The 15,932-nt window shown below is 40.1% G+C and overlaps 1 protein-coding gene across 1 annotated transcript; it reads right to left on the minus strand.

Moving 5' to 3' along the window:
• Positions 1 to 1,906: 1,906 nt before the first annotated feature.
• LOC149942711 (uncharacterized) lies at positions 1,907 to 14,629 on the minus strand. Its single transcript, XM_090179514.1, has 3 exons — positions 14,329 to 14,629; positions 12,741 to 13,190; positions 1,907 to 3,111 (listed from the first exon to the last, which is right to left on the minus strand). The coding sequence occupies exons 1-3, from the start codon at positions 14,627 to 14,629 to the stop codon at positions 2,060 to 2,062; spliced, it is 1,803 nt and encodes a 600-aa protein (XP_090035640.1). The 3' UTR covers positions 1,907 to 2,059.
• Positions 14,630 to 15,932: the final 1,303 nt, after the last annotated feature.

Below are 15,932 nucleotides of genomic sequence, written 5' to 3' on the forward strand. Positions count from 1 at the left end.
AATGAAAAAAAAAATGTACTGTACAAGAAAAAAAAAACCGTAAATAAATGTTTTCTAAGGCATGGTTCTTTACGATTCCTCTATACTGGTCAAAAATTGACAAAGAGTTTTGACGCACTTCTGCGGCGGGTCCTTTCTGGAATCGCCGCCAGAGTACCCGCTTTGTTCATATAAATTTGCCGCTTTCACAGGTCCTCCACTACGTCTCACAAGTACCCTACGTGACGAGCGTTTTCAGTTAAAAGGTATTCCATAGTTTCTTGAGATTCGAACTTTTATATAGGAGAAATATATATATATATTTTTTTTACGAAATGTACTTTGGAAAAATTTGATCGTAAACGTGACGAAGACAGAATGAAAACTTTTCTATATGATGAAAAGGCTAAGAGTACAGCGCCGCCAAGTGGGTAAATATTGTTGCCTCGGCGTAAACACTAAACAATTCGTTCCCCCTCTTAAATGCAGCCATTGGGAGTGATTTTAATGTTATTATTAATAATAGATGGCGATAACAATTTTTATACAAAAACAATCAACTTCTAACACTATTTTAAGCGAATTTAAAAAAATAATAATAATATTTTCTCGAATATTAGAGTTACATACTGCTAGCGCCATCTTGTAACACTTGGGGTATTTAAATGTAGGCATCTAATGGCGTTACCCCCGTAAAAGGTCTTCTCCCTGGTTAAAAATCAGTCTATTTGAAAATAAAAAAGTCGACGCAATTTAATTGATATTTTATGACGCAATTTACATTTTTATTTTATATATTTTATACAATTACACGATAAAGAAATTGAAGGTTTTAAAAATTAAAATATGTACACACCGTTTTAATAAATATTTTCCGGGGAAAGACAATTGAGAGATCATGAGTTTCAGCCGAAGATTTCGTGGGTTAAGAATGATGTTTATCGAATAACAACAATGTTTCGAAGAAAACCTATTAAACTCTATTAGGTATCCACCTTTTTTGCGCCTATAAATTTACGTATTATCGATATACAATATTAACAATTTTACAAATATACGATTAAACATTATTTCTATAACAATGAACTTCTGTTTAGTTCGGGGATACGCGAAAACGATTTCACACAAGAGTTCAAAGGTCTTTTCACACAAGCCAACATATTTTCAAAGCATTTTTGATCAAACCGAGGCTTAACTCCAAATATTTAAATCAAATAATTTTAGTTAACATTTTTTTTATTGAACAAAAAGTAACATCATAACCCATAAATATTAAATTTGAGTATTTTTTACTGCATTCTTAATTCACAGTGACGTCATAAAATATCGAAATAGCGCCACCCGGTAGCGACTTTGCGAAGCATACATCCGGTAATGTATCCGCCTTCACTCGCTTGTTTATCATTTTAGGCGAAGGCTAAGTGAAATTTCAAACGCTTCAAAAACAAAAACTATCGCTTACTTTGAAAAAAATAATTATGAATTATTTAATCAGAACTTAAAATTAAATATTAAGAAGCTCACACCGTTTCGGAAAGTGCTATGAAGCGAATTTGAGGTCTAAACGCGTTTTGTGTGGAGTTTATCAAAATTTGCCTTTTCCGAGTATTTCGAATTGGATGAATTTGAATTCCGTTGACCAATAGGAAAAAAGGAACCCACAAAGGCTTAATAATTTCCTTGTTATGGATTTGCTCATTCTCCTACTAATTTATCGTTGGTGAAGAAAGGATGTAGTAAGAAACCAACTCATGGTTAGTATGTTACTTATGACACAACTTAATAAAAATATCAATATTATGAATGTAAATTTGAAGATTTTGTCGTAGTAGAAGAATGTGTTTAAGAATTACCAATAATTTTCTTCAAAGCATGCAATCTGATCAATGTTTCTTGAGCACACCAAAAACGTTAGGCGAAGTACGCTAACTTGTGTGAATGGACTTTAAGAGCTGGTTTGGACTAGAGCAAAACGGTGAACTTCAGCTTTTAAAATCTCCGTTAGGCCTAGTACATTTCTTTTTGCATCGACGCTCGCTGTCGGGGCGGTTTTGCTGTCGGGGCGGTTTTGCTCTCGGCTTCAGTTTGAAGGATCGTCCAGTCTCCTGGTCGAGTGGTTGACGGGCGAATGTTCCCGGCTGTTGGTCCAATTTTTGGGTACTTCCTCGAGACCGGGCACGGTCGGTCTGGCCGTAGGTCTGCTCGAGTTGCTTTTCTTGACCAAATCTTCGGGCAGTTGATGAGAGTAAGTGGTCCCGGCTGCTCCGGCCATGCCAAACAGTCCGGCGTGATTCGGTTGAAAGATGGTTTGTCCAACGGCTCTCGCGTTGGGCGCCGGAAGTCCGTGGAAGAAGCCGGTTCCGTAAGCGGGTATGGTGGACACCATTCCTCGACTGGTCGACGAGGAGGGACTGGCCGGAGAAGTCGAAGAGTACGGCGGTCGTCGGAAAGCGTGGCCGGACGCGGACACCAATCCGGGGAAAATGGGCATGTAATTGGGATTAGTGACCCCGGGGAAGGCCGTCGGCAGAGCGGCGCTGACGTGGTGGGTCGGGTAGGGTTTGCCAGCCGGTAAGAGATGCGTCTGCGGGATGGACAAGGGCGTTTGAGGGTTGTGCAGATGGGCCGGCGGCGGAGGACTGGAGTCGTCGCCGTCCGTCGTGTCGCCATCCGCCACCGGGTTACCCACGAAGGGCAGCAGCAAATGCTCGATGGCCTGCAAGACGTCCCCTCCGGTACGACGAAGAGCCACGTTCAACAGTTCCCGCGGGTGATGAGGGAAGACGCGCGACAAAATGACCAGTGGCGACCGCTTAGAATCCGGCTGCGGGTTGTTGGCCCCGGCCCGGTCGGCGTCGTCTCCGGAATCGTCGGACTGCGGTCGGATGTCCGGGGACGAAGCGGAATGATTACTCGAAGACGGGTTCAACGCGGCCGCCGGGTTGGACCCATCCCCGTCCACGGTCACGTCCAAGCTGTTCCGCCTCTGGCCGCGGTTTTCCCCCGACAGATGGCGCTCTTTGAAACGGACATCGTCGTCCGGTTTGGTCACGGAGAGAGTGGGCGATGGAGCGCTAATCAACGTCGGACTTCGACTGACGTTCGCCGGGGATAAACAGGGTCTTTTCCATTCTGTGAAAAATAATTAAAAAAATAAATCAATTAAAAATAAATTAATAATTATTTAATTTATTTCTTAAAAAGTATCAAGTTAATTAAAGTTTTAATTTATAAGGTAAATTCAAATCCATCTTATAAATTTCAGTAGCGGATTCGAGCTTAGAAAAAATAACTGTCAACTAAATCTAGGATGAAATAGCAGACAGCTTTTGAATTTAAATGATTATAGAACCGTGGATAGAAAAAAAAAACAGTTTAGAGAGCAGCTTTTTTTTTAAACCTCTAGACTAGTTTAAACTGATTAACAATGTAACACTATTAATGCTTTGTAGTATGTTTACTGATATTAGACATTTTATATCGATAAAAAGTTAAAAACATTAAAAACCCTTAAAAAGTAATTTGTGTTTCAATTTTTAATTTTTTTTATTTGCGGCCGCATTTTATTTTTCCGGAAAATTAACAACACTATAAAATGTAGCCTATAATAAAGAAATATTTCATAACTAAAAAGAGTCTAATTTATTTGGCCAGTTTAAACTTAACTTAAAACAGTATTAAAGCTCAAAGCTTATAGGCGGTAATACGTTTGATGAAATATTTATAAACCAATAATACGCAAAGCGGGTTAATTATTAATAACAAATGGTCTTTTTAGAGCCATTAGGGGCGTTATTACCACATCCTTTTCTCTTTATAAAAAGAATCGAGGCGCGGAAAAAAATATCGGATAACTTTCATTAAGGTTAGAAAGGAATGCTTCCCATTCATCTTAACACTTTCTCGCTTTCATTTCATTCCCGAGCGGACGACATTAGCTGGCATTCCAGCCTGAACCGGCGGCTACCACTCTCCGGGATCTCACCCGCTTCCAAATCACCGTAGAGATTCTGCTCGACGCGAGGTACCTTTTTTTAAGGACAAGAGGTCAAAGCAAAGAGAGTCGAGCCCCGTGAAGAAGCGTAATCTATTACCGCTATTATTTGCGAAGAGTGAGAGAGAGTCACCGTGTAAAACTTAACGGCGCGGAGGCTAGATAGCGCGCGAGACGGATCAAAAAATAAAAACGTCGTATATAAGAGTGGCATAGTTTCCCAGCCAGGTTCTCCATTGTCGTTAATATGACATACGAGCGATGACCCAAACTACCCAGAAAATATACTTACGAAATAATACCGTCCTACCCTCCCTCCCTTAATAATATATCGGAAGCTTTCCGCTTCAGCTGCCCCCGCGTGTTCAGTGTTATAACTACTGGCGGGAAGGAGGCCGAAGCGACCGTTAGGTGGCGCGCGCGCGGCGCTCCGAAACTGATAAATGAGTTTTCGCGCCTTTTCATATCTGTCCTAACCTTCGCGTCGGCCGCCGGAAGATGGCGGGATAAACGGCGCTACGAAGATCCGTAGAGAATTGGGGGAGGCGATGGCGGCGGCGGAGAAAGTCCAAAAATTTCATCATCGATAGAGTTATTTCGCTCAACAATAGCTCGACTCATTTTGGGCTGGTCTTTTTAAATATATAGAAAAGTTATGAAGTTGGGCCATAGCTTCTTTTCGCCCCCCCCCCGGTTTTCTTTTTTCTTCCCCCCCGTCCACCTAAATTACAGTGCAAAGATTCTATAGTCCTAAGCTGAAGCGATATCTGCATACAATGAAAGTAGGGTAGGGTGGGGGGGGGGGGAGGGGCGATGGCGCGCTGCCGAAAGTGCAAAATATGAAATATTTCTCCCGCTTCTAGAATGGCAGTGAAATTGCGTTGATCGCGCGAGCTTGGCGTTCCAATGATATTAAACGCAGTCTTCTCAATAGCCGATCGGCGATCACAGTTTCTTTTATTCTCTCGTGCCCATTGTTAAATGGCGGTGGGGGGGGGGGGAGATGCCCGGGGGGATAGATAAAAACGATATTATATTGGGGTTGGCTTGATTGGACTAAAACAGCGTTGCCGGACATAAGATAATTATCGTACACGTCGATAATTATCGTACACGTCGATAATTATCGTACACGTCGATAATTATCGTACACGTCGATAATTATCGTACACGTCGATAATTATCGTACACGTCGATAATTATCGTACACGTCGATAATTATCGTACACGTCGATAATTATCGTACACGTCGATAATTATCGTACACGTCGATAATTATCGTACACGTCGATAATTATCGTACACGTCGATAATTTCGAGATAATCTTTGGGACGTACAAAATTTTCAATGGCGTACTATACAGAGTGTTGCAAAAGGTTATGCAAAAATTTGAAGGAGTTGTAGGGGGTGAGTTGAGATCGCCAGAGAGCTTCAAAGTGTGGCTTACTAGCCCCTGGAAGTAGGCTGCAACAAGCGCGAAACCGAGCAGCGGGGAAACGCGAACAATAAGGTTTGGGTTCGTGTGATAGGTAAAAAAGGACTTTGTAAACAAATCGAGGTAACCAGCGTAAAAAAGTAAACTTAAGCAGTATTTAAAGTCTTGGTTTGGCGCTTGTTGCAGCCTACTTGCAGGGGCTAGTAGACCACACTTTGAAGCTCTCTGGCGCTCTTTTCACTCATCGTAGGAAAATGGGGAAAACAGGCACACTTCTCAACTCACCCCCTACATCTCCTTCAAATTTTTTGTATAAACTTTTGAAACAACCTGTATAGTACGCATTTTTCGATAACTCAGCTCACGCGTACGATAATGTACGATAATTGTTTTAGTTTGCTGAGTACCAGTTAAAACTGCGATTTTTAAACATAAGTTATCAATCGGTCGAACTTTAAATGTTATTAAAAAAGTTTAACACACAATTTAAATCTACCGCCAGTTTTCAGGCATATGATAAATTTTTCTGTGATCGATAATATTTGGCTGTGGTACGATAATTTGAGTTTCAGGTAAATTTTGTTTGTTAAATGGTGCTAGTCGATATTACACCTCATGGGCTAAAATACTGCCCAAAAAAATACGATGAGCCGCTATAATTATACAAACCCCCAAAATATAATTTCAATGAGCTATAGAAGAAGTTGGAGCCTTGGAATTATTTCATTTTTTAACAACTTTTTAAATAAAACCACAATAGCTCCATACAGAAGGTAGTAGGTATTGGCTTTTCGACTGTTATTTTGAATTATCGACCAAGATAATCAAAGAATTTGGAATAGCGGAGATTGTAATCCTCAATATGGCATATTTTGTAGCGAAATTTTGCCTGCTCTTGATAGTTTACTACACTCTTTCAATATTAATATCGCCATCTATATTTACTTTTTGTTATTTAACAGCAGACGAACTTTCCTTACGAAGTCTGCGAGGATGGTACCAGAATCTAATTCTATTCGCGACCGAAACGAGTCTAGATGGCGTAACGGTGCTAGCTTATCCCTAGTTGCACCTATGACCTAGCGTCTGCTACAGACAAATTAAAAAGTTGAAAGAACGTTTTTTCTTAAATAAACTTATCAAAATATAAGCAAACGATTCAAAAATTATAATAAAATGTGGGTATCATTATTTATAAAGTTAAAATTACGAATAACGACGAGGAAAAACTAATAACGTCTGCTTCAGCCACTACCTATCTAAGGGGGCGTAGCGAGCGTTTATTCCCATTCGACCGAAATCCCATTCGACCGAATCCCATTCGACCTAATCCCATTCAACCGAATCCCATTCGACCGAAAGAATTTTAAAATGTAGCCCAATTGGCGGGGTGATTTGGTATTTTATTTATAAGGTATGTACTATCGAAGATCCATGTTTAGGTTAGGTTAGGTTAGGTTAGGTTAGGTTAGAGTTGGTTAAGTTTACTATTTCAGTTTTGGTTCAGTTACTTTTCTTGACTAGGTGAAGATATAAATATATAACATGCTCATTCCATTTTATTTTCAAATAAATGCATAGTACAAAGATATTAAAATGGCATAGCTAAATTCATAGCTACTTTACACATCGCGTTTCGGCAAGAAAAATAGCAATTTGTATCTTTCTTTTTATTAAGACGGAATAAATAATTATTATTGATGTATAAATACCCTCCTTTATTAGCTATCCGCTCCATTGCAAACGACTTCAGTAACTAAATTGAAAACATAGCAAAAGCCAATTTATATAGCAGCGTTCGGTCGAATGCGACACATAAAAACGTTCGGTCGAATAGGACACATAAAAACCGCACGTTTCGGCGGAATTCGGTCGAATGGGACACCTCAAAAACCGCCTTCGGTCGAATGGGATTTCGGTCGAATGGGACTAAAGCGTAGCGATAGTTTTCGGTCGCGAATAGGTTTCGAGGTTTTAATAAATACCGCCACCTGCTTTAATACCTGTCAACTAAATGTCTAATGAAAGAGTAGACGATTTCTAAATTTAAATGTTTTTAGGCTTAAACTTACTGCTATGGTACAGTGTTAATTTTGAATAAGCAGACAGCTTTCAAGCATTCAGTTTAAAACTCCGACGTTAGATGGCGATACTTCCTATCAAAATTTAAACTTAATACCCGAATGCATTCCTTAAAACGTTCATGTTTGGAATTGTGGTTTTTCAATCTCGTAAATGATGTAAATATAATTAACTTTTTATGATAAATGGAATCCACACCCAAAAATTCAGATGGTTTCTTATTTGGAAAAGATAACCACTAATAAAGGTTAATAATAAAAATATTGTTCTTTGGGGTTAAAAATATGTCCTTAATTTCGGTAAAATCACGCCCTCTTGTAAATCTGGGCTCTCAAATCACAATTAGAGGGAGAGGGGAGCCATTAATGAGAGCATTCATCGCGTGCATTCGCGGACACCTTCAAAACAAGAGTCCGGGCGCGAATCGGAAGGGAATTAGAGGAATGTAATTTGCCAGCTATTAATTGAATCGGCTTTTGTTCCGGAACACCCCCTCCAAATTCCCGATCAGCGGCGTCGAATCCGGGAACAAGCGCGGAAGAGGAACACAGTGACACCCTGCACTCCGATGACTGTGTCCTCCCGCTTTTTATATCCGTCTACAAGGACACCCGCGTTATTTTGGGCTCCCCGTACGCCAGCGACCCCTTACCTGACACTGACGCCGCACCATTCTTCGCCAGCCACGAGCGCCAACTCGAATTTAATAAAGTCACTGTATTTGTCAAAGAGAGTAGGCGGAAATTCCAGCCAGGCGTCGTAAAAAAAGGGTGTCCACGTTCGGAAATATATCTATAACATTCTTTTTGGGAACAGTTATAACAATGCTTTATGAGACACGGCCACGCGGACAGCCCGGAGACTGGAATTGACCTCGCGGCTGACCTTCCCCTGGCGGCGGAGAAAGGCGACATTTTTGGCTCGCCAATATGCCCCCCCCCCCTCGTTATAAAAGAGGCAATGAAGGTTCCGACAGTGTGCCCTTTTCCCGTGAGCCAAAAAAATTCCAAAGTGACGTGCGCGGTATTTATGAAAATTATGAACGCTCGAGAGATGGATATTATATTCATTTGAATGGGATATTTTTCATTAAATTTGTCTCCGAGTTTTCGACGGCCGTTTCTTCTCCGTTCCCATTATTCGACTTTTAGAGTTTTAGAGAAAACGTTAAGCCTTGGAATATATTATTATTAAATGTCAGAAAGGTATTCAAATATTTAAAAGTCGTGTCAAAATATTTTTTTTCATTTTCGATCGAAGCCCGTATTTGAATTGCTAAACTGTTTAGAATATAGTATTGCATTTAATGGATTCAAATAGGTGTGCTTAGTTATTGATATGTGCTTAGTGACCAGAAATTTACGTTTTCTTATAAAAAGGTTTTTACTGGCGTACAAGTTTTCATAAGTGCTCGAAATAAATATTTTAGTGAGGTAACGTAGAATTGAAGTCATACCCTAAACAATTAATATCTCACGCGCTCACTATGACAACCATTGAGTTGGGAATATTATTCTAGAGATCCAATCAAAATGTGTGATCATTTTAAGAGGAGTAGCATCTCAGTTATAGAGTAAGTTTCAAATAGATTTTCGGAATAGAAACTTAACTACTTTATATACTTTTCTCGTTCATTTGATGATGCGCTTTCCGAAAATGTAACATCGTTAAGTTAATTTAATATTAAAATTAAATTTACGTGCCTATTTTTTATTTCTAATTAACTACTAAGCGGAAAGCAACGAAACTTGATATTTGGGTATTTTAAACGTAAGCGCTTCGTTTAATATCAAAATTAAGGCAGTAACGAATAATTTGCAACTTACGCGTTTTGAAATTTTTAAAATTTATGCTTAGTTTCTCTTTTCGGTGTAACAGTAGCGAGCCAGATTTCCCGCACGGTATTGATGAGTTTCAAATAGGACAAAACCGGTCTACCGTTGGAATGTTTGGCTATTTTATTTAGTTTCATTTAGTTTTTCACTCGAAGATCTATTTGGTCCGAGTTTTGCGTCTTTTGTTTGCTCGAAGACCTATTAATCTACTATTTCGCGTGTTTTATCATCTTTTGCAATGCAGTCCATAGCCGTGGTTCCCTTTAACTTTAATTTAAGCCGTGTTCACACTCACTTTGGAACTGTTTTTAAACGGTTTCGAAAGATAATATCGAACATTTTAACTGTATTAATACCCATGCGATAAATACAATAGAAAGCAAAATTTTACAAAATAATCGTTCGAAACCATTTTCAAACGGTTCCAAAGTGCCTAGAATGAACGTGGTTTTAGAGTGTCGGGGTCATTTAGGCCAATTAACTTCCACTAATGTAACTTAAACATACTTAAATATGTATAAACTGAAGTCTAGTTTCAGAACCACGAGATAAATTTTAAAACTTTGTCAAAGTTAGGGTTGCTACTCCACATCTTTATTTTCTATGGATACTCTGAAAATAGATTACAGGCGGAAAATACGTAACTGACACACTTACGCAAAAGTAATTATAAACTTACGATATGACGTATCAGGATTTTAACAATAAGTGAAATACTATATTGTTAAATAAGGCAAGACGGTAAAAATCGTAAAGGTTCGGTTACTTGCCCGTTCCTCAGCAGTTCCCATCAAAATTCGTACAGTTACAATGATTTCGAGATCGAGCGGGCATTTTCGGCGGTTTCAAGTACCATCGTAGCCTCAACTCTCAAGAAGCGGGGAGTGGACCCTAGCGTAATGGCTAATGCGGGCAAAAGGTGGTTCGAGCGGCGAATGAACCAAACCAAGTTTCAATTTCCGTTTGAAGAAAAGGTCTATTTCCCTTTTATGAGAACCATTCTGTAGGTCGACGTTAATTTGGCTACACAGTCTGACTAAAGGTATTGTGCCGAAAACCCCGAGTAAATGTTGTCGAGTGTATCGCTCTTTGCCTATTGTATCGAATTGCGGATAGTTTTTGAGCCAGAACTTTGGAGTTAACCAAATTTGAGAAAATATATTTTTTTTCCGGGCTCACTTTACTTTGTTCAACTTCAGGGTAACTCGAAAGAGTACCCACTCGAACTAGTTCCCCACCCTGAGGTCTCCCCACCGACTCTCTCTCTCTCTCTCTCTCTCTCTTTAGAAGCCGCCGCCCTGAGTCCCTGCAGCGTCAGGAGGGCACCTTTCGACACCCGAAACCTTCTCTCTCTCTCGCACCCCTCACCAAAAAATATAATTCGATAAATAAAGTTTTCTTACTTGTTAGTGTATGGCAAATTACAAAATTGACAGTATGCTTACACAGTTCTGGATTTTTAAAATCGAATACGTAAATAAAAGTTATCAAAGTAGTGTTGTTGATTTTCCGGAAAAATAAAATGCGGAAAATTTTCTGAAAATCGTAAAAATTAAACCTTGAAACATAAATTACATTTTAAGGGTTTTTAATTTTTTAACTTTTTATCGATATAAAATGTCTAATAACAGTAAACATACTACAAAACATTAATAGTGTTACATTGTTAATCAGTTTAAATTAGTCTAGAGGTTTAGTTTTACTTTTAGATTCGAAAAAATTAGGTAAAAATTCCGCTTTATTTAAATTTTCAAACAATAATTTTTAGACTAATTATGGAATTAAATTTTTTTATTATTATTTTCGGAAAAAATACGGAACCTTTTCCAGAAAAAAAGACCACGGTCATTTTCCGGAAAATTTTCCGACTTACAATACTATATCAAAGTATAATAAGGTCTTTATATAATAAATATTAAATATATATATTTATATATATATTTATATATATATTATTATAATATATATAATTAATATAATATAAATAAGTATAATAATATGTATGGGATATCATTTTAATCGTCATTAAAATTAATTTAATCGTTGGTAACAAAAATACACTTTATTAATAATGTTAATGTTATTCGCTTGTAACATGTACCTTAGCTGATTTTTCGAAAGATGTTTTGAAATAAAATATAGTGACTGAATAAAACTATTACCTCGGGGAGATGTGGTTTAAAAACGTAGTTTGGGCTACGTTAAAGCTAGAGTTAAGACTTTTATAAAAATAAGGTAACTATATCCAGTGTAATTTCTACATTTTGCATCGAAATACCTGAGCTAAATTTTAAGCGACGATGTTATTTGGCGGGAAAATCTGACACACTGGCCACTTGCTCGTTCTGGTTTTATTGTTATAGCCTAGATGGATCTTTCTTTCTTAAGATATTATATACTTCTGATATTAGTAATTGCATAAGTAACATAATACCCTTAAGTATGACATTGGGAAAATGTTTTACTATATTCTTTCTTCACAGTGACGCTAAAACGTTTTCGAAATAGCGCCACTCGGTAGCGGCGAATTGAACTAATCTAACTCAACTTTCGGTATCGTCATATTCCGAGAATTTGGCGCGTATTTAGCCGATCTAATTTCGTTTTCAGCGTGTGCTCGTGCGCAACAGACGAATTTTTTGGAGTATTATATGATTGGCTGAATTTCAACTCTGACTCCTTTTGGATGACCAATAGAAAAATTCAAATCACAAAGAGGGTTAAACTTCCGGGTTACAGAGTTGCTAGTTATTTTACTGATTATGATTAATCTTTGGTGAAGAAAGGATGTAGTAAGAAAAAATAATAATAATAATAATCAGCTAGGCCATAAGTATATAATATTGTTACATTAGTGTGACACTTTCTATTCTTCACATACAAAAGTTTTACTGAGCGCTATTAACAAGAGAGATTGCATTACGGGCTTCGTCACCGTTTTGAGTTCGTAGCCTTTGACAGCGCCTCGCTAGGGGGAGATTTTCTTCTTGTGATGACGTCACTCCGTTACTAGATCTCAGTAAAATATTCCCCAAAGGGACAAACTTATGGAACAATATTATAGACTTATGGCTTGGCTAATACTCAAGGTACCACCCAAGTCATCTAGAGCCTTATAATGCCTTAAACAGGTGGCCGGGTGACAATGCGTAGGAGGGTAGTGGCAAGCCCTTCATGCCACACGAACCAACAGCTCTCTACACTAACTATCACAGAATCACAGTTAACCTCCAAAAGTATCATACTTAAGGGGTATTTTGTTACTTATGGTAGTTGTAAAGGAAAAAAAGCTAGCCAATATACAAAAAAGGGGGTTTTACCAACGTACTTCGGAGCTTAACGGTTGGAACACTTTTACAGGGGCTGTAGGTCATAAGTAGGCCAAATTATGGAAGCGTGAAAGAGAGTACTCACCGGGTTCTCCGTCGGGGGAGTCGTCTTTCGGAGGAGGGGACGACCCGGGACCGGACGAAGCCGGACTGTCCGCTTTCCCTCCGTCCACGGTGGACGCGCTGGCGGTCGGTGGCGCGCCTTTGACGTTGTTGGCGGGTGACGAACCGGAGGGCTCCTGGTTGCTGTCGACGGCGGCGGAAGCGGACGAAGACGCCGAAGTGTCGCGACTGTTTCCGCCGCTTCTTCCGGCCAAGAGATGCGTCATGGCGGCCGAAAAGGTAAAGCCGGCCCGGTGCATGGCCATGATGCCTTCGTGGCAGCCGTACAACATGCTCAGTTCCCTGGCCTCGTTCTCTTCCTGGGCTTGTTGTCTTCTCAGCGCCACTTGCGCCGCCATCACCCGTTGCCTCTCGGCTATCAAAGTACACTTGGCGCATACGCAGTCCCGCCAACGACAGTAACGTTTGTGTCCTGCCACAAAAATCGACAAAAGATAATTTAAATATTACTTAGAATTTGGTATGGCCCGAAAAGTAGGATATATTATCGTAAGTTTATAATTATTTATCACGTAAGTACGCTGTTATATTTTTGTGGTTTACGTTTTTACTGAGTTACATTTTAAAAATTATCGCGAATTTTTGGTGGTCGTAGAAAAATTAACCATTTGCCGTCAAAATTACTAGTTTTTAATCGTTACGTGTTATTAAAAACAGGGCTGTCGTGAGCTTATAGATTGAAATTTATAATTACATTTCGATTAAGTGTGTTATAGTTCGTTTCAATAAACGCTTCAATAAAATCGCCAAGAAGTAATATTTCCGAGAGCCAGGACCTGCAAGTCACTGTTTATATAGTGACTTGTTAAAATAATGGAAATGTTTCACCTTTACGGCGGCAACAAGCGTTTCCTTTTAACCAGGTTGCTTTTTTGACATATTAAGGCTTGGCCAAAACACGACGTTCCGTTTACAGGTGAAAATTTTCCATTATTTCAACAAGCACTATATAAACAATATCTTGCGGGTCCTGGCTCTCGGAAATATTACTTCTTGGCGATTTCCTGGTTGGATGATTTATTTAAGCGTCTATTCTTACTGAGAGATATTTAAGTTTAATTCAATTGGTCATTTGAGAAACGTTCTTAGGTTCGTGGTCTTTGTGCGCGCGGGCTGAGTATTGGGTGACCGTTAGATTTTAAGTTACAAATTTTACCTCATATTTTGCATGACGTCAATTCTACGTCACTCTATACACGTAGCTATCAGTATATATTTCTATTAAGTAACACACTTATGGGACGTTATTATAGACTTATGATATTATTAAACTTTCTTATCTTTAGCGACAATAATATAAAACTTGAACGGGAACTCGGCTGAATGTAGACGTAGCTTCATTCTGTACAAGTTTCCCGTTCACGTTCACAACGCGTAGCTTAACTCGTCTGTTATTTCAGTTTAAGACGAAGCGACAAGTAATATTTGTACAGGATATTAAAATGAGAGGTCCAGAAGAAGAACCTTTGCGAATGTAAACGTAATTTCAGTGTTTAACCTCTCAAATATAAAATACAAAACGCTTAAAACGGCTGAAATATCAAGCGTACCTTTTAGGGCCGAAACCACTCCGTGATTCCTGCATCGGGCGCATTTCGGTGTTCTTTGGTACCTCTCGGCTGACCTGAGAATCAATCCGGGACCCGGTGGTCCCGGTCCGTCGTTCGGATCCCGGCAGTTCCCGGGAGGCGAGACGGGAACTTCGGGACCCATAGGGGCGTTAGGACCGGAGGCGCCCCTGGCCGCGGTCCCCACCGAGGGAACGGCGCCAAAACGCGTCTCGTTCGGAACCCAAGGGGCCCGGTGTCCGGACAAGTCCGTATTCTTGGACGACTGTTTCCTGGAGGACATGGTACGCCTTCGAGTCACTGGGGACAACTGTGCGCGACGCCAACCCCGTTACAGACATTAAAGTGAGAGAGTAAGAATCTGGGGGGTTGCGGCCCCCGAATGCCGCCAGAGAGAAGGGCTCGAATCAAAGGTAGGGGGGGCCGCGGAGTTTGACTACTTTATAGGTTTTATATATAAAGATATCTATCTCTTGGCTAACCCCCCTTTGCGAGAGCATATTGGGCACTAAATAGGAACCAATAGACTCCATCCAATATACCTTTATACGCGTATTGTATATAAAAAAGGTCCCCCCTTTCTATTATAACCGGCCTGTTCCTTTCAATAAATGGGGGGCTGGCAAAAAAATCGGTGTAATTTTTCCCACTCCGTCGCATCGCGGACAAAGGCTCGGAGCCCTCTTCGGGCGGAGGAGAGCACGTGCTTCTGCTCTCGGAGCTCTCAACGATAGAGAATCCGAGTGGCGCTCCGCCTCCTTTCGTTTCATTTGGCAACTATTCTTTCGGCGGCGACGAGGTTATTGGACGACGACCCGGGACGAGGGAGGCGGGGCTTCTCATCTCCTTCCGGCGACGCGCGTGCGAGGACAGTCGCGAGAGACAGTCACGAGGATTCCATCTCGGATGGCTTTCGCGTGTCCTCCGTTAACGACGCATTCCCGGGAATGGAAGAGACGAAGATGCGACGCTGAAATGGACCAGTTCACCGTCTTTAGAATCGGGTTAGAAGAGTTTAAATAGAGTTGGATTTTCGGAAAGAGTTCGGTAATCGTTATATTTGAATGGATTGTCAAGTAGGTTTTCGCGCAGAGGCTGTTTTCACTATAGCGTAAAAACCGCAGATGGAAATTTAAAAAGCGTCGACGCAAAAATCGCCGGTAGGCCTAATGCTTAGTTTCCATTAACGCTTGTAATGAAATATACTTTACGGCGCGCACCAGTGGAAACTAACTTGTAAGCTCAATGCTTAGTTTACATTAGCGCGTGTAACGGCTTGACCGTCAGCTATGGGACGTAAAAACGTAATGAAAAATACTTTATGGCGCGCACCAGTGGAAACTAAGCTCAATGCTTATTTTACATTAGCGCGTGTAACGGCTTGACCCTAAGATATGGGATGAAAAATACTTAATGGCGCGCACCAGTGGAAACTAAACTTAATGCTTGGTTTCCACTAGCGCGTGGGACATAGAAACGTTTTACCGTGCGTAAAGAAAAGTCCATTATAGCTCGCAATTAGTTCAAATTAATAAGCCTAATGCTTGTTTTCCACTGGCGCGCGCAACGACGCGTTTCTCAGCTTT

Source organism: Leiobunum rupestre, chromosome 6, assembly GCF_980474605.1.
Source record: "Leiobunum rupestre chromosome 6, qqLeiRupe1.1.hap1, whole genome shotgun sequence".
Lineage (NCBI taxonomy): Eukaryota > Metazoa > Arthropoda > Arachnida > Opiliones > Sclerosomatidae > Leiobunum > Leiobunum rupestre.

What these genes read in the sequence shown, in the direction of transcription:
- LOC149942711 (XM_090179514.1), bottom strand. Translation starts at nt 14,629, where the DNA reads ATGTCCTCCAGGAAACAGTCGTCCAAGAATACGGACTTGTCCGGACAC. An exon ending in AGTGGTTTCGGCCCTAAAAG is followed by an intron (nt 13,191 to 14,328) that starts GTACGCTTGATA and finishes TTTTTGTGGCAG; the next exon opens with GACACAAACGTTACTGTCGT. An exon ending in CTCCCCCGACGGAGAACCCG is followed by an intron (nt 3,112 to 12,740) that starts GTGAGTACTCTC and finishes TATTTTTCACAG; the next exon opens with AATGGAAAAGACCCTGTTTA.